The sequence below is a fragment of the Mytilus edulis genome, chromosome 6, assembly GCF_963676685.1.
Source record: "Mytilus edulis chromosome 6, xbMytEdul2.2, whole genome shotgun sequence".
NCBI lineage: Eukaryota > Metazoa > Mollusca > Bivalvia > Mytilida > Mytilidae > Mytilus > Mytilus edulis.
In genome coordinates this window covers 89,666,511-89,687,390 of record NC_092349.1, presented here as the reverse complement: position 1 = coordinate 89,687,390, position 20,880 = coordinate 89,666,511, and the positions used below count along the sequence as shown (strand labels likewise).

The following is a 20,880-nucleotide window of genomic DNA, read 5'->3' as shown; positions in this document are numbered from 1 at the left end:
ATATCTTCAACTGTAGAACCTAATCATATAAAACAAACCTGAAGAAGTACATACTATATAGGCTATGAATCAGGTCACAATTGGTAATTAAATGATAAATTAAAGACTTATTCAAATATTTTCGAAAAAAAATAATTTCATAAAATTATACTACATATTATTATTATAACATATATATCAGTCATTTGTCAGTATATAGAGCAAACTAAACAAAAATGTGTCCAAAGTACATGGATGCCCCACTCGCACTATCCTTTTCCATGTTCCATGGACCGTGAAATTGGGTATTAATCTAATTTGGCATTTAAATTAGAAAGATTATATACTATAGAGAACATAAGAACTATAGTTTCAAGTTGATTGGACTTCAATTTCATCAAATAAAATTGAGAATGGAAATGGGGAATGTGTCAAAGAGACAACAACCCGACCAAATAAAAAACAACAGCAGAGGGTCACCAACAGGTCTTCAATGTAGCGAGAAATTCCCGCACCCGGAGGCGTCCTTCAGCTGGTCCCTAAACAAATATATACTAGTCCAGTGATAATGAACGCCATACTAATTTCAAAATTGTACACAAGAAACTAAAATTAAAATAATACAAGACTAACAAAGGCCAGAGGCTCCTGACTTGGGACAGGCGCAAAAATGCGGCAGGGTTAAACATGTTTGTGAGATCTCAACCCTACCTTGACCAAAAACTTTTACCTGAAACTCCCACTTTCATTTTCTATGTTCAGTGGACCATGAAATTGGGGTCAAAAGTCTAATTTGGCTTTAAAATTAGAAAGATCATGTTAACAAGTGTACTAAGTTTCAAGTTGATTGGACTTCAGCTTCATCAAAAACTACCTTGACCAAAAACTTTAACCTGAAACTCCCACTTTCATTTTCTATGTTCAGTGGACCGTAAAATTGGGGTCAAAAGTCTAATTTGGTTTTAAAATTAGAAAGATCATATCATAAGCAACAAGTGTACTAAGTTTCAAGTTGATTGGACTTCAGCTTCATCAAAAACTACCGTGACCAAAAACTTTAACCTGTAACTCCCACTTTTCATTTTCTATGTTCTGTGGACCGTGAAACTTGGGTCAAAAGTCTAATTTGGCTTTTAAATTAGAAAGATCTTATCATAAGTAACAAGTGTACCAAGTTTCAAGTTGATTGGACTTCAGCTTCATCAAAAACTACCTTGACCAAAAACTTTAACCTGAAACTCCCATTTTTCATTTTCTATGTTCTGTGGACCTTGAAACTGGGGTCAAAAGTCTAATTTGGCTTTTAAATTAGAAAGATCTTATCATTAGCAACAAGTGTACCATTTTCAAGTTGACTGGACTTCAGCTTCATCAAAAACTACCTTGACCAAAAACTTTAACCTGAACCGACACACAGACATACAAACGAACAGAGCCACAGACCAGAAAACATAATGCCCCTCTACTATCGTAGGTGGGGCATAAAAAGTATCCACTTGTAAAAACATCACCTTCTTCACAACTTTGGTAAGAGTAAAGCTTAAATTAACTTTTTATAATAGTATAGGCGTCTTGTGTGAATTCAAGTATACGTTACTGACTGACGTTGGTAATAAAAGTTAAACCTAAGACGATATGAAAATATGAATTCAAACAAATTCTTATTAAAAAGGAAAGTGTATTCACCATTTCCAGAAATTCCTCAATTAAAATTAAATGACCTGTGAAAATTGGCTTCCCTATGTGATTTGAGTTATCATTTTATTTATTTTGTGAAAAGATGGAAAAGTCATGCATCAGTTCGTTTGATTTCTAAATATGGACGTCTTCTTTTATGTACAAAACCGACAAGAAAACGGGTGAATGATGACAAATATCCCATTCATATTTCTTAAAGAGGTTATCACTACATTCCCATTCACCGAATCACTCGATTCAAATCTGTTCAATATCAAAGTTTTCATACAATGAATAAGGTTACATTTAATTTCCTTTTTTCTCCTATAGACGAGATCTATCTGATACTGCTGTGGATTTCTAACCCCAATAATAAACACAGATCAATTCATAATTCTGGTGTGTTAATAACATTCAGTCTCGGTTGGCGTAGCAAACATTATAGCGGAATCTTAATCAGTTGATAGAACTACGTTGTAATGGAGCCAACCTGCTTAATTCAAATTCTTTATCACAATTTTATCCATTCAAATAAGCTTACACTAGGTTTTATATTATCGGTAAATGAATTTGTAGATGCAGTGTATACGTACACCTTGGAGAAAGTTCAAGTAAAAGTATTTATGAATGAATTTTATCTTTGATTTCCCTTAGGCTGCTTGTGACAATTGGAATGTCATGGTACGCTTACAACAGGCACTAACAGATTGTTTTTATTGGTCATGAACATGTGACAGAGTTGTCAAGCCACAACTGGAGATTTGGAAATTTTCAGCTGGAGTTTGGGCCTCATAACTGGAGATTTTTTATCGACGTACGCAATGGTTTTTTCGTTTGTGTTTAAACCGCATATCTTCCTTTTTTTGACCAGGTCATGAACGTGTGAAAAGCAGTTGGTAACTCAAAAACCAGACATTTGCTACTATTGTTGAAGGCTGTTAATAATTTTTTGGTTCATTTGCGTCATTAGGTTTCTGTCACATCAACAATATAGCCTCACATCTCTTTCTTTCACATAAACAATCATCAACAGAAGATGGATACTGATTAGTTAAAATTGGCAAAGTTGCTTAAGATTAAAAGTTGAAATGTATTATAAATATCAAAGAACTACAATGGACGTCAATTAAATGTTAAAGCTGCATGGTTATTAAATGTTAATGATTATTATTTATATTCTTGTAAATGGAATCATAATTACACAATAAATCAATTGTAAATGCGAGAAAATTATGTTAGTTTTGACCAATTTCTATTAATGCATCAAATTGCTTATTTTTTAACTCCTACTGGGCTTCCACTAACATAAATATTTTTACCACTTTATCATATTTGGTCGATGATTAGAGTCAATTCAGAATAAATAAGGTTTATCACTCCCTAAATAACTGTCAATCATACAGTGTTGGGTATGACCTTAAATAACCTACTCAAATTCTCAAACATCCTTTAACAAACACAGTTCTTTTCTGTGTAAATAAACATTTATGTGATAGGGTTATCACTTGAGTTTAGATACAAGTTACCTATCATGTATAAAAGATACATGGCATTCTATTGGTTGTATGGAGTTTCTCAGCAACAAAAGCATCCAATCAAATACACTTATCTATAAATTGTATGGCTGTAGTACTATTCCTACTAATCCTGATGGTAGCTGAATGAAATATAAAATGTTTCATTCATGACTTCATATTAAAAGTTTATTCAACCTACATGACCTATATTCTAACCTTTTTGAGAAAGTTGCACACTTGTACTACCTTCTTGTTAACTTTGATAAAACATCATCAAGTCTTGGATGCTATGATGCTCATATATTAAGGAAGTCTTGATAGCAAAATATATCTCTGAGATATATGAGGGCAATATACATGGCAAATAAAAAAAGATCGCCAGTGAGACAACTCTCTACAAATGACACAGAAGTTAACAATTAACTGTAGGTCCCCGTACGACCTTAACAACTGTAGGTCCCTGTACGACCTTAAGAACTGTAGGTTCCTGTACGACCTTAACAACTGTAGGTCCCCGTACGACTTTAACAACTGTAGGTCCCCGTACGACCTTAACAACTGTAGGTCCCCGTACGACCTTAACAACAATGAGCAAAACCCATACCACATAGTCAGCTATAAAAGGCCCTGAAATGACAATGTTAAACAACTCAAACGAGAAAACATACAGCCTAATTTATGTACACAAATGAACAAAATACAAATATGTAACACATAAAGAAACAACAGCCACTGAATTAAATGCTAATTCTAGAATTGTGGTTTAAAATGCTCAGAGTATACATCAATTGTTTATATATAAATCATTTTTATGGTCAAAGCTAAAAAAAACTAACAGCAATTCATGATTTTTAACATAAGATGTTGAGGAAGTGACTGAACTTTACAAGTAATAAATTGCAAAACATAAAATCTGCAGTAGTGATCAAAAGTCCTTTAAACAGGTCAGGAAATTAAATAGAAAATTATTTTGCACTTTTTTCAAACGTTTTCCTTATTTTTTAAAATATAATTTCACTAAACAGCTGTCAACTATCCAAAAAATGTTTTGTTAGTTTCCCTCCTCTTATTAACACAGAAATGTACAGTAATTAGTGTTTCACAGGTGGCCATAAAAGGCAACAATGGATGATTATTTTAATGAGTGACATTTCTTACATTCCACGTCACTAATTTGAAGATTTCAACACTTTTTTTACAAATATGAACAAATACTATTCAATCTTCCTTCTCAGTGTTGTTCACCCATTAAATAAATTAGGTTTGTGGAGCCTTGATCTTTACCATTGTAATGTAGGACCCGGTAAACACTTAAAAAAGAAATCGTTCCTGATAACAGATAGTCTACTTCAAGTCGCAGTTATCATAATCAAACAAGGCCGAAACAGATAGGTTAAACCGCAGAAAGTCACACGTACAACATTTAGAACAACTTCGTAAAGAAACAAAATATGAGAATAATCTTCTGATCCTGGATCCTGGTCTGTGCTTTTTGTTTTGTCAGATTCCTGTATCCAGCTTACACTATGTACATTAAAGCAATTCTCATATTTTTTTAATTACCCGTGTCCTGCTAGATTTTATTTCCCGTTTTCACAGGACAATGACTTGACTTTCATGTGTCACGCTTACAAAAAAATCAGCAATCCTGGGTCACGTTTAGACCCCAATGAGACCCACTTTAAGCAAGTGTTGCAGACACCATTATTGGCAATGCTGAAATAGTTTGCTTAACACCCATTTTCTTTTCATTCCAGATTAAGGATTTTCTTAATCCAGGCATAGATTACCTTAGAAAAGTTCTAGAACGTTCAAGAACTTAAAATCTGTTCTAGAACATTTATTATATAAGGTAAACATCTGAGTCAGCCTTTTCCCACCATTTTTTAGAAATTAAATATCTCAAAAAAGGAGCTTCATAGATAATCTATGAATAGTTATAGCTTTTATTGTTCCAACTTATGAAATCAATTCTAAATTCTTAATTTGTTAGATTTCACCTAAGTACATGAAGTCCATAAGTCTCATGTGAGGGCTTCATTGAAGTGTGATACAAAATGTTATTAAACTGCAGTGGTATTACCCAGACTATAGAGGACTGAAGTTTTTAATCAGTGTGATCTAAATGAGAGTCAACATCTTCCTAGGTTTATAGCTTTAATAATAAGGATGACTGATACAGTACCTGAAATGAATACACAGTATATTAGTAAATGATTAGTTATCTCCTCCCCCGGGGACAAGTTTTTTTTGTATACGAAGAAAAAAAACTTAAACAATTAAAGTCAAGTCTATTAGAAAATAGATCGATCTTCAGGAATGTTCTGTTAAAGTCATCTGGAAGCGAACAAGATTAAACGTATGGTGTCCTTTCACAACTTAAAACGTATGGTGTCCTTTTACAATTTAAAACATATGGTGTCCTTTCACAATTTTAAATGTATGGTGTCCTTTAACAATTTTAAACGTATGATGTCCTCTCACAATTTGAAACATATGGTGTCCTTTCACAATTTTAAATGTATGGTGTCCTTTCACAATTTTAAACTCAAAGTCTCTAGATTCACTTATCAATGTCTTTGCATATATATTTCATTAATCAGTTCCTGATTCATCAACGTTATGTTCTGTTGTGTTGCGGCGGCTCGGTCTTCGTGGTGTCAATAGTTCCTTTTCTCCAGCTTTATTATGTGGCTGAAGACGGGATAGAGCACGTGGTATTCTAGACGTTGAAGGTACATCTGGTTCAGGGGTCTGGTGAAATGACTGGTCCAAATCTATTTGTGAAGGCTGTTGAATTGTCTGAGTCTGCGTCGCCTGTTTTTGAGTGGGGACTATAATTGGTGTCTCATTCAATGCAGCTGGTTGACTTAAGATTCTTGTTGGTGATAAAGACACTGGAATCTTGGGCACTTGTGGCTGTGTCGTCTTTGCTGTAGATGGAGAGCTCAAGATCACTTCTTGATGTTGAACTGCAGTAGGTGCCATCAAAGTACCTTGTGTTTGGTTGGTTTGAAAAGGAGTGAACTTTCGAAGGTGTTGGCGGTTGCGGATAGTTACTCGGCCTGTGCCATCTACACGTATAACATACTGGTGGTATTGGCGTACTTCAACAACTGTTCCTGTACGTTCCCATCTCCTGGGATGGTTGCCTACCAAGTTTTGTATGTATACATGATCTCCAACCTGTAGTGTTGGCAGGTGATGAGTGTGTTCATTCCACCGTTCATGTTCCCTTGAATGACGTTTGGCAAGAGCCATCTCTCGATGAGACATTAACTCAGTCCATGTTTCATGTGGAGAATATCTACCCATCAGTATGGGAATGGCATCACGAATGGGTCGTCCAAACAGAATCAATGCTGGTGATGCTTTTGTCTCTGGGTCAATAAAATCAAAACAAACTCATCATGAACAACAAATTTGATGCATTAAAACAAGAGGATAGCGGTGAGGATGATCAAACAGAACAGAAAAATGAACAAGAAGAAACAGATTCTCCATTTAAAGTTCGACCTTCACCAGTACTGTATCAGTCATAAATGAGAGTCAACATCTTCCTAGGTTTATAGCTTTAATAATAAGGATGACTGATACAGTACCTGAAATGAATACACAGTATATTAGTAAATGATTAGTTATGATCTATTTTCACAAATAAATGTAAATTATACATAAATATTACAGACAGCCTTCAAAATAATATATTGCATACAAAATGATATATATAATTAATATTCTTATTACCGCACAGTTGTTAAAAAATTCATAAAGGGTGACTTACAAAAAAAGGTATAAACATCAAAAGCCTTTAACATGTTTAAAGAAAACTACAAGTATTAGATGTGAAAATAAATTCACATTATCATGAAAAAATAGCATTAAGTTTACAATGGATATGAAAGGGTTGTATACGTGCAAGATAGCGCCAATAATTGAGGGTTTAAAACATTTTCTCTTTCCTAACTATTACTTAACTTCCATTCTTTAAAATCTGTTCATTCATTCATAATAGTCAACATTTCAAACAATTTTTTTATCAGGGTGTAGTTGTCTCCCCTGATGTTTGTCTGGACTATTTATTCAATGTTAATCAAAAGATTCAACATTCAAGTTTAAATATTATTAACATCTTGTTTAAATAAAGTCAAGGGCAAGCAAACAATGTAGTTTATAATAATGCAACTGTTTCACATACTTCTATTACAGACTGTACTTATATCCAAATATGTACTTTGTTATAATTCTCTTCACATCATCAAAAGAGATATTTAAATAAAACTGCAGTCTTAAGAATTTCACAAATAGGACCATATACCATTATTAAGTTTTATCCTGCAATCAGCCAACTATGGTACAATTATTTTACACATAGACAAATATTTTTTTGTGTTTTTCATAAAAAAATAAATTATGATTAATTCTAAAGAAAAATAATCAAATTATCATTGATCATTCGATAATTTGGAACACAATTTAAAATTCCTTAGTATTTATTTAAATGCTCTAAAAAGACTAAAATTAGAAAGACTTATGCATAGCTAGAACCCAGACATGAATAATTTCAACTTCAATTATTGCCATTGGTATTTAGATCTCTATAATAACATATATTTGAACTAAAGGCCTGGACGGAAGCCAAATATTAAGCGCCCTTACAAGTACCAGACAAAACAGACATCATTGGACACAGTAGACATAAACTGAATTTGGGTATTGTCCAATACTTTTATTTCTTTTTCTTTCAAAATTAACAAATTTTCAAACAATCTTCAAGAAGAGACTTAATTCCTCAAAACATGGAAGGCATATATGTATTATATACTATGGTCTGGTTTATTTTTTAATGGATGTATTTAAACTGGGTTAACAGGACACAGGTATCTATACTTGGAAGTTATACAGTTTATCAACAGTCAAATACTTTAAATATTGCTATTCTTCATCAAAAAGTTTACTTAAGGGCTAGATAGTTATAACTGTAACAGCTCACACAAAGATTAACATGACCCATGCCATTTGTAACTGTGGGGGTAATACACAAATTAAGTTCAATATCAGTAGGGTTTAAATATAAAAGAAGCTTAAAGACATTATACCTCTCATCTGATACAAATGTACCTAAATTACTTAAATGTATTTTACATAGATCATGCGTAGGAAATATTTTATTTAAAATTTGTAGTACTTCCAAGTATATTCTTTTTGGGATTTGGCCCATGTAACGGGGGTCTTACATCTTGCAAAGTCTATCCAAATTATTTTTGCAAAGAATTTCTCTCAAGCTCAGGTTAAAACTTTCAGTGAGGGGAGTTTTTTGCTCTATGTTGAAGGCCTCATTGTGACTTTGAGATGAAGAACAGCAATGTTCTTTTAGTTTTAGTGTGTATAATGGCTGTGCACCTATACTGATTGTGTGTCATGGATGGACACCCCACACCACTTTATTTTTTCTGTTATAATTTAATACATTAAACACTTTAATTGTCTGGAAGTATTTTTTTTAAATAACAATTATCAATAACTTTATATTATTTGATATTTCTTTGATTTTTATAATTTATGCATTCCACAGCTGACAATTCATAATAAACATAACATAACAGCTTAAACTTACTTAGTTGTATAATATCTAATTATAGATTTTAAAAATGTGATTATGTACTGAAAAACCTACAATGACAAAAAAAAATGTATCCTTAAATAGTACATAAGTGGTGAAATCTGAGTTAAAATTAACAAATTGTTGACAACTTATAATGATCATCAGAATAATTAAGTTTGAAATATGTTATTCCATGATAAGATTCTTGTAGATATATTTCACTCGTCAAATATAAAAATATTAGCAATCTGATTGGTGTACATCTTTCGACCTGGCATCTTATTCAAAAAGGACCTGTGACCTTTAAAACCCAAGTCAGTTGGTAAACATATCCCTGTCCAGATTTCTTTAAGATGACCTCAGGTGAGTGGGTAAATTTTAAGATGGACCTTAATTATGATCTAAGGACTACTCTCCTTAGTGGCAGTCCCAATATACATGCTTGGCATATAAGTACCTTAATTATGATCTAAGGACTACTCTCCTTAGTGGCAGTCCCAATATACATGCTTGGCATATAAGTATTTGTTGCATTTATTTTACTTTACCTTAAATTAGTATCTTACCATTGCAATATTTTTAATTTGTAATGTTTTTTTTTATAGAAATATTTTCCCCAGTTTGATAGAAATATTTCTTTTACTGGAAGGGCAATTATTCATTTTTCAATTTCTGATAAAATCATCATTAATTAGCAAGATTGAAGGTTAAAGATGGAACATTTATTCCTTTTCTCAAGGTATAACCATACAAAAACCTGAGCTCTACACCCATCCAAACCCTCTGTATTCCATTTAAATTGTGCTGACTGGAAGGTTTATTTTACCATCCAAAGTTCAATAACAATATACTGAATACACTCCTATAAAATACTTGGACAATTCTATCAGATCAAAAGCTGAGACATGTACTTGTATAAAACCTATAGCCTTCTCAACACAAAAACAAATTGGATTTTTACTTCTTTGATCTTATTGCTATTTGTTAAGTCTTATTTAATCTTTGTGTACAAAAACATACCAGTTTCTCTTAATACAAATCTCCAAATCAATCGTAGACAAGCTGCCATCTTAACGTTCAATCAGCCCCGCCAACATCAAACGAGTTATAGGCAAATGAGGAGGTGTATTTATTACCATATCAAAGTAAATGAGGTGAAAGTAAAATCTTAACAAATAGCTTACGTCCGATTTATAAAATTATAGACTATATATATATATATATATATATAAATGGTTGTACATGTATGTACTGGGACACAGACTAAATGGTCCAATGTACTAGAACAGAGCTTAAATAAAATCTTAACAAATAGCTTACGTCCAATTAATAAAGTTATAGACTAAATGGTCGTATGTACTAGGGCACACTTATGTCCCCAGTTATATATGTTATAGACTAAATGGTCCAATGTACTGGGGCACAGATCAATACCTTTAATCTATATATGTTATAGACTAAATGGTACAATGTACTAGGGCACACTCACTCTGCTAACGTAAGCTTACATCTCAATCTATATAGTTATAAACTAAATGGTCCAATGTACTGGGGCACAGCTAAAGAAAAATCTTAGCAAATAACTTATGTCCGACCTATATAGTTGTTAAATGACAGTTGTTAAACCATGGTAAACCTAAATCCAAGATTGGAGCAATTCTATGACCAAGTAAAAATCATGGTGAACTTTTATCCAAGACTGGACCAACTCTATAACAGGTTGTTAAACAATGGTGACCTAAATCCTACACTGGAGCAACACTATGACCAAATAAAAACCATGTTGACCTAAAACCTATATTGGATATAAACTCTGGTTGTAAAATCGGTGACCTTAATCGTAGACTGAACCAACTTTCCATTTGAATTCTACTTGTTATTCATAAATGCAGTGTATTACACATCAGTAATTCAAATCTGTACCAGAACATTTATCTTTCTTAAACTGAACTTCTTTTAATGGCAGAGAATTTTCAATTTTCGACTTTCACACACTTTGTCCAAGAAAACAGTTAGTTCTCCCGATTCTTTCACCCACAATATATAATGTTATTCTGATTTCTATAAATCTCTTTGTAACTCAAATCAACATTAAAATGATTTATGTCGCCAAATGAAACGAAAATGAAGGATTTGAATAAAATTATCATTTGTGGGAGCCACACAGAGGAATGATATTCGATTCATATTTATATCATATTAGGATTACAATACTGTTCATTCATCAGATCACATCAAACCTGTATACAAAGTTCACTTGTTGTTAGGTACAACCCAAACACGCTTACCAGGCTCATTCTTATAAAAATCAAATTCATTTAAATTGGCATTTTTATGCTATTTCTCAATGCAACCAAACATTTCCCATTGATATAAATACAAGCAAGGGAATGTATTGAAATGCCAACATGAACATTTCAGTAATAAATAAAAAATATGTATGATATTTGATCAATTGTTGGTGTTTAACGCCACTTTCAGCACTGTATCATCATGATCATGTATAGTGTGGTGGTCAAGTTTTATTGTTGAAGGAAGATGTGCCTGTAGAGAACTTTAACTTGTAATTCATTTGGCAACCCAGTCAGCTAGAAATACAGGAATGGTTTCATTGGCAACTTGCATCTTCATTTTCAAAATTTTCAAACTTCGATCATTTTTAAATTTCTCATGTTTATATTGATAATTTATTTTTATGATATGATTTTGCACAATCAGGTTTCTTCTTCTAAGTGATGACAATTAAATTTTTTAATTCAAAGAGCTCAAAGGGGCCACCAACTCAAAAGTGGTAATTATGAGTGGCTAAATTGGTGTTCTTTACAACAGTTAAGGAAATAATGTTACTAATAAATGGCTCTTAATTGGTGTTTGTATATTTCATTAGCAGGAAAGTAAATTTAAAGCTATTATCTATTTATCATTTAATAAAGGTGTTATATTTTGCCTGGTATTTACTGTTAATTTTTCCAAAGATGAGTAATTCTAATGAATTCATTATTCTGTTTTTATTATGTTGTTTAATCGCTGTCCAATCACTGACATTCCCTACATATGTTTTCTGTTGGAAAACTCCTTCTTACAAACTAATACATTCTTTTCATTTACCATGTTTATAGCATGTTGATTTGTAATAAATATTACAAAATTATAAAATTGAGAATGGCAATGGGGAATGTGTCAAAGAGACAACAACCCGACCAAATAAAAAAACAACAGCAGAGGGTCACCAACAGGTCTTCAATGTAGCGAGAAATTCCCGCACCCGGAGGCGTCCTTCAGCTGGCCCCTAAACAAATATATACTAGTCCAGTGATAATGAACGCCATACTAATTTCCAAATTGTACACAAGAAACTAAAAAAAAAATTTAATTTTCTTATTCTATTTTCATAAAGTCTTGTGATGGTTTGTTTAACCTTCCTTTTGGTCATAATCATAATTTTCAATATGTTCTAAAATTAAACATTTTAACATACGAAAAATAACCAACAAATTGAAACAGCAACCAGGTGCTCCGCAGGGCGTAGCTTTATACGACCGCAGAGGTCGAACCCTGAACAGTTGGGGCAAGTATGGACAAAACATTCAAGCATGATACAGCTCTGAATTTGGATTGTGATCAAATTTTTGACATTACATGGTTTTTTTTTACACAAAACAAATGCCAAGATTTTACAAATCAATTAAAGATTTCTTCTTCAAACTTTTTAAATCTAAAATTAAATAGTTGACACAGCATAGGTTTCTGACACAGAATGAATGTGGTCTAATGAACTTAAAAGGTTTTTTTTGCCTTTGAGCAAATCACTATGCTGTTGAATATTAATCCTCTCAAAAAAATGTTTGAAGAAATTTTCTTTTTATTTATGAAATCTGAAATGAGAAAAATTTAACCCCCCCCCCCCTTTTTTTTCACATCCCCGTTTCCCTTTTTCAAAACTGATATCAATTCAAATTTCTAATGGAGTTTGCAACAATAACTACTCATTTAAATACATCATAAAATATTAAGATGTAAAAAAACTGCTTGTTATCACTGAATGGTAAAGATTATTTAAATTTATCAGTTGGTAGTAAAAAGTGTATATACATTGTATATTGTATATAACAAAGATTTAAGTTGATTCTGGACAAAGAAAGATAACTCCAATTAAAAAAAATTCTTGCTATTGCACAAATAGGATATTTCTTGCTTACTATTCTGGACAAAGAAAGATAACTCTAATTAAAAAAAAATTTGCTATTTCACAATATTGTGCAATTAGATATTTCTTGCCATTGCACAATACTGTGCAATTGAAAAGACTTGCTATTGCACAATACTTAAATAATTTTAGATCCTGATTTGGACCAACTTGAAAACTGGGCCCATAATCAAAAATCTAAGTACATGTTTAGATTCAGCATATCAAAGAGGCCCAAGAATTCAATTTTTGTTAAATTCAAACTTAGTTTAATTTTGGACCCTTTGGACTTTAATGTAGAATTTGAAATTTGAAAACAGGACCAAAAATGAAGAATCTACATACACAGTTAGATTTGGCATATCAAAGAACCCCAAGGATTCAATTTTTGATGAAATCAAACAAAGTTTAATTTTGGACCCTTTGGACCTTAATGTAGACCAATTTGAAAACTGGACCAAAAAAACTTCAATAATCAAGAATCTTAGTACATTTTTAGATTCAACATATCAAAGAACCCAACCGATTCATTTTTTGTCAAAATCAAACTAAGTTTAATTTTGGACCCTTTGGACCTTAATGTAGACCAATTTGAAAACGGGACCAAAAGTTGAGAATCTACATATACAGTTAGATTCGGCATATCAAAGAACCCCAATTATTCAATTTTGATGAAATCAAACAAAGTTTAATTTTGGACCCTTTGGGCCCCTTTTTCCTAAACTGTTGGGACCAAAACTCCCAAAATCAATACCAACCTTCCTTTTTATGGTCATAAGCCTTGTGTTTAAATTTCATAGATTTGTATTTACTTATACTAACATTATAGTGCGAAAACCAAGAAAAATGCTTATTTGGGTCCCTTTTTGGCCCCTAATTCCTAATCTGTTGGGTCCTAAACTCCCAAAATAAATACCAACCTTCCTTTTGTGGTCATAAACATTGTGTTTAAATTTCATAGATTTCCATTTACTTAACCTAAGGTTATTGTGCAAAAACCAAGAAAAATGCTTATTTGGGCCCTTTATTGGCCCCTTATTCCTAAACTATTGAAACCAAAACTCCCAAAATCAATCCCAATCTTTCTTTTGTGGTCATAAACCTTGTGTCAAAATTTCATAGATTTCTATTAACTTAAACTAAAGTTATGGTGCGAAAACCAAGAAAATGCTTATTTGGGCCCTTTTTGGCCCCTTATTCCTAAAATGTTGGGACCAAAACTCCCAAAATCAATACCAACCTTCCTTTTATGGTCATAAACCTTGTGTTAAAATTTCATAGATTTCTATTCACTTTTACTAAAGTTAGAGTGCGAAAACTAAAAGTATTCGGACGCCGGACGACGACGACGACGACGACGACGACGACGACGACGACGACGACGACGACGCAGACGCCAACGTGATAGCAATATACGACGAAAATTTTTTCAAAATTTGCGGTCGTATAAAAATGAAACAAACAGCACAATCTGTACAAAGTAGGGTAGGTATGTAAAACATCATGTATCAATGTTAACTTTCAAAATAATATAAAAATGACATATTATGATGCATATTACAAATAGCATAGTAAAATTCTACAACCAGGTCAGTTACAAACTAAATATTTCAATATCTACGTTGTACTTTATGTTTACAATGATGTAGCATTATTAGTACACGGATTGGTGTAAAATCTATTTGACGAACAAAATATTAGGCCTGAGTATTTCTGAAGTAGTCACTCTACCCCTGTTCATGAGATGCTCTTCTAGTGTTGGGAAATTAACGAACAAAGAAGTTTATCTTTAGAATGTTATCGTGTTTACATAAGAAATCAGGCTAAGATAACCTGGGATGATATATCTCTATTAAATATGATATTTACAGATATGATATAGACATAATAGATATAAAATCTATTTCAAGTAGAGTCATTATATTTTAATACAATCCTCCTTCAAATGATCAAAGCAATCCAAAAGAAGCGGGATATCTTGTAGTATAACTGTAAAAAGGCTTGGTCGGTGCTGTGTGGCACACTATGTGGTATGGCTGTTAGAATGGTTTCATGACGGTGCTGTGTGGCACACTACATGGTATAGTGGTTTAAAGGCTTAGTCTGTGCTATGTGGCACACTAGGTAGTATAGCGGTTATAAGGCTTGGTCGGTGCTGTGTGCAGGCCAAGGCTTGCATGGTCAGTGCTGAGTGGCACACTATGTAGTATATTGGTTAAAAGGTTGTGTGGCAGACTACGTGGTAAATCAGTTAGAAGGCTTGGTCGGAGCTGTGTAGCACTCTACCTAGTATAGTAGTTAGGGGGCTAGGTCGGTGCTGTGTGGCACTTCAAGTGGTATAGCAGTTAGACGGCTTGATCAGTGTTGTGTGGCACCTTTTGTGGTATAGCAGTTAGAAGGCTTTGTCTGTGTTGAGTGGCACACATTGTGGTATAGGGGTTAGAAGGCTTGGTTGGTGCTGTGTGGCACACTATGTGGTATAGTGGTTAGATGGCTTGGTTGGTGTTGTGTGGCACACTATGTGGTATAGTGGTTAGAAGGCTTGGTTGGTGCTGTGTGGCAAATCTTCTCATTTTATCACAAATAAAAACTAATTTTTATGTATCAGAAGGCAAATGAGACAAATTTAGAAAATTTTGTCAACTTGCTGATCATAATAAAGAACACCTTAGTTTTTGATTTTTTTATTAAAGTAAATCTTAACCTTGATATAATTATAATGACCATTGAATAACTTAACAGGATCCCAAGGTTAAATGAAGTGAATATTGTATTGAAACATGTATTTCAAATGCAGAGAATTTATTTTTGTGGACTTCATAGGTAAAGAAAAACCATGAATAAGAACTCAATAAAATACATATATTGCAAATTAATATACTGATAGGAACATTAAATAGGGAACATACAAAAATGATATTTCTTTTCACCACCAGAAAAGAATTCATCGAAGACAATATGTGTTCACATGATGTTAGAACATAAATTTGAATTTATATTATGTATATAAGATATTTGCACTTGAAGTAGTTTTTTTGTAAGTTCCTACATTTGCCAATACTTCTGCTGGTTGTAAAACAATAATTCTTATAATAAATCTTGCCATTGTACTTGAAAACAAATTACAAGGGAATCTATTAAATTAGATTGAGATGAACATACACTATAATTCTCAATAAAGGCAGGATATATAGGTAATAAAAGAATGGAATCCGGCTGGGGTATAATTAATAAATGTAAGAAGGTTTATCTTTTATTACTGATGCAGGCTGGGTAATAATCAATAACTATAAGAAGGTTTATCTTTTATTACTGATGTTCTCTTTTCTTGTATCAAAAAGAAAATAAGAACAAAATTAAAGGAAATAGACTTATTATATTACCTTTACAAATCATGAAGACTTAATTTCTACACTCACATGACTAAACCATACCCAACAAAATAATATATCAACTAAACAAGGGGGATAACTCATGAAAATAACCAATTATTTCAGTTCTGGTATTTTTACGTGATACATGTACATGTATATACATCTTTTGTAATTTTGTCTTAAACATGCTCAAACTGAAACAAAAAATCATTCAAATTACCACTAAGTTGAACCAATTTGACTAAAACTAATTTCAATACTTTTAGTGATTAATACAAAACTGCAAGTCTGTGTTAGCAAATGGTTAGATACTTTTTAGTCTTCTTTATTTTTAATATTTTTTTTGCTACTTTAAAAGTCAAAACAAGGTTACCTATATCTGTGCTAACACCTACATGTACTACATATGAGTTCTGACAAATAGTAATCACACCACCTCTTCTTATTTTAGTATTTTAATTACAGTATATTGAGTAATTCATTGCCTTATCAAAAGTTGCAACAAGGCATCAGCCCGTTTTTTCTTGCCACTTTTGAAAATCTACTTTTTGTTCCCAATCTAAAAACTGTCAAAGTTTTTATTATCTAAATACAATTTTCTGTAATAAACTTTTTGTTTATTTCAAATCCTTTCAAACACATACATTCATGATATAGAAAAAACATACGACTGCAAATCAGTACCTACGGTGAATGCAGGTGTTAAAGTTACCATTAATTTGGCAAGCAATTTAATACAAAATCATATCCTTCGCGTTGCTTTATCATTTTCTTTCATTGATAATCTTTTTTTGTCAGAACTTCAGAAAGACATATCAAAGAATCTCTACTTGCAAACCCATAAATATTGTTTGCAGCTCAGTAAATCATTATAACATTATACTATCATTAATTTCATAACAAACTTATCATTCATATTAGAATTTTAAAAGGCAGTAATTTCAATTCAGTCTATCAACATAAAAAATCGTGTATTGGTATTTTCCTGTATTACAAAAAGGTCAAGTAATCTGATCTTCAAAGCTTTTCACTACCTGTATGATAGCTTTAAAAAAAGACTTAAATTAAACTTTTACGACACATGACTTTTACATTTACGGAGGTAAAGAATTTAATATGTATAAAAGTGGTTTAGTAAGACACATGACTTTTACGGAGGTAAAGAATTTAATATGTATAAAAGTGGTTTGGTAAGACATCTGATTCATTAAAAGATTTTGTACAAGCCCGTGGAGATATTATCGTAACTTCAAACGTTTGTATATCTAACACAAGGTGTACAGCGTAGATATGATAAACTACTAAATCTCCGCTAAGGTCGTGAACTTTGTATCATAAAACCGTTTATATGTCTCTCATTGTGGCCCAGTTTTATATTTGGTCACATTTTCTACAATGTTTTTAATATTTTATTATTTACAATATTAATATGACTGATAAAAAAATTAATTGCTTAAAAGGTTGGGCACCTTTTTATTTTCATAAGGATTAAGTGTCCATAACTTATGTAATAATTTCCCAAAAAAGAATAAATTCTTTGTAGCAACTTATTTTTCTTGATTGGACAATTCTTGGTGTTCTTCATACAGTAGGTATCTTGTAAGGACTGATTTAAATATTAAGACTAAGAGTGAACATGGTGAAGAAAGAATACTTCTTATTTCTTCTAGTCAGTATAATATGTATACACAACACAGCCTCCAGCACATGGTGGCCTTGTGGCAGTCACCAGGTTAAACCAAAGACTTTAATAATGCCATAATTAATACGGTTTTACCTGCTTAGTCTACAGAAGATTTTGATTGATTGATTGTTGGTTGCTTTTTAAAGTCCAGTGGCAGAATTTTTAGATTGGGGTTGTATGTTTCATTGAACAATTTGTTCAATCTATTTTAACGTCTAATGTAATTTGACTATATATCCTCCAAAACTGTATGTTTCCTCCTTCTAATAACAAGAAACTGTATGAAATTGGATTGTGGAAAGCTGTGTGGATTTTCCTTTTTCAACAAATACATCTTTCATTTGATTTTTTTCTTATACTTTTTTTATGTACATCATCGTCTTATGCAGGAATGCAATTATGTACTGAGTAACAAACAATCAACTGTTCATTTAGAGATTATTAATATTAATTAAGACATGGATTATTTAATTGACAAGGTAATTAAATTATTACCTTGGGGCATAATAAACATTCACGTGTTTTGTTGTAAACAATAGCACCTGGGATGGATTAATTACTTTCACAATACACAAATTCTTTCGTAATACATCTGTTTATTTAATTGTTAATCTGCAATTAACAGAGTCGACTTGTTTATAATTAATCGTTGATAAACAACGCCACCCGCATTGCAAAATATAATACTACACACAACACACTTGACAGAAATATACACCAGGTGATTGGGGTACACAGGTAAAAACCTACCTGTAATATGTTGCCCTCTGCGCTGACCGTCGATCCTGCTGCACTAAAATGCCCTACAATCTTTTCTATTTCTGTTTTATACTCTCCATTCTTTGTAATTTTGTGCATCACTATTTCTAATACGGCCTTTTCTTTACAATGAACCAACGACCACAAAACATTCATTATCAATAAACTTCCAAATATCATCGTGAAATCCTTTCCTTCTTTCGCCGAGACATATTTCTGGTGTTAAATCCCAATCACTTAAAAAAATCAACCGTAAAATGTTGGAAATGAAAACTTTTACAACTATCCTACTCCACAACTAAAGGTTATGGCGGCATGCATCAAAGAGTTTCAGTATATACCACGTGACTGACAGTGTTTTCCCCGCCTACAAAGTTATTTTTATCACATAGTTTTCCTGGACGGACGTACAATAAAAAGGCTTTCTTTGACGTCCGCAATAACATTTACAATTTCTGAAGTATCGCTTTTGTTTTAAACTATTTATAGGTGTTCATTTCCTTGCATTAAAAAAATACAACTGATCAGTAATTTTAAGCGAATTGGATAATTTTGATTGCCGTTTTCATGGTTTTAAAACAAGGTAATTAAATGATCACATATTAGAATACATTTCATTATAATGTCTATTGAATATTTTAATTATCTTCAAAATGCTTTGAATTACATTTTTAATATATAAAAATGAAAGAACCATTTAAATTTTTACATCCCACCGAAAAAATGGCAAGTTTTCCCTTTAGAAATTCAGATGAAGACCCGATTATACATTACTTGTTTAAGGTTAATAATTATTTAATGCGTCTAGGTTCTATTCTTATAACATAAAGTTATAATAACAATTTTTATCGTTTTCACTGTGTATTACCGTACTGATTAATACGTTTAGAAATTTCCGAAAAGATTGATTCATAGATAGATTGGTTGCTGAACGTCCAATGGCAAATATTTCATCCGATAATAGATTGACAATGTATGCAGTAATTAAGTAATGTTTTGTGAAGTTGGACCACTTGAACCGGGATGAATTAAGGATGCTTTCGACAGTAACTAGACACCGGCTAATGGTATTATAGTAAGGAGTCCGAATTTTTGCAAAATGTGCCTGTCCCAAGTCAGGAGCCTGTAATTCATTGGTTGCGTTTGTTTATATGTTACATATTTGTTTTTCGTTATTTTTTTTACTTAAATAAGGCAGTTAGTTTTTCTCGTTTGAATTGTTTTACATTGTCTTATCGGGGCCTATTATAGCTGACTATGTGGTATGGTTTTTGCTCATTGTTGAAGGCCGTACAGTGACCTATAGTTGTTAATGTCTGTGTCATTTTGGTCTTTTGTGGATAGTTGTCTCATTGGCAATTATACCACATCTTCTTTTTTTTATATACCAACTGACCATTCATAACGTTTTTCACGTCATATCTAACACACAGGCAGATCGAGAACTGACAAATCCATAGCAGAAGAACGAAAAACGAAGCAAAGAAAATCAACGGTCAATAAAACACAACATAGAACTGTAATCAAAAATAGTTCATGAATCGTGACAGGTGGTCCATATATACCTAAAACGAAAACACTGAGCACAACTTTTTAACACGCATATATTTTGAGTTTTTTTTTACATATTCTATGAATACGTATTTTGATATCTTAATAGATTTTTCAATGACAGGAGCATTAACTCCATGCTCAGATTAAACTTATATAATATGTATTATCTTACCCATACAGTTCTTTGATCACACATTTGAATTCATTAACAATGCATTAAGTGTTTTTCAAAAAGGATATTTAACACATAAACGCGTAAAATAAGAGATTAAATTTTCAAATTATCCAGTTCGACACAAAATACATTTATGTTTAAGATACAGGATCTATATAATGCATATGTATGAAACACATTTACTTTTTAATAGGTGCATTAAAACATAGAGTTTTTTTTGGTGTGTTTGTAAAATAGACATCCTTAAAGCTACTGCGATCCTTAAAACAATAGAATGACATGTTCAAAAATATGTACCAATATAAACTGAATGGCCCAATTCAAACAACGCCATGACCAAATACAGACAACACAATGACCAAATGCAGAC

At 32.1% G+C, this 20,880-nt stretch overlaps 1 protein-coding gene across 1 annotated transcript in view; it reads right to left on the bottom strand.

Moving 5' to 3' along the window:
* Positions 1-19,125, bottom strand: part of LOC139528860 (E3 ubiquitin-protein ligase ZNRF3-like) — a 51,830-nt gene extending 32,705 nt beyond the window's left edge. The window contains exon 1 of the mRNA XM_071325074.1: positions 18,773-19,125. Coding sequence (XP_071181175.1) covers positions 18,773-18,961 — 189 coding nt within the window. The 5' untranslated portion in view covers positions 18,962-19,125. The remainder of the gene's footprint in view (positions 1-18,772) is intronic.
* Positions 19,126-20,880: the final 1,755 nt, after the last annotated feature.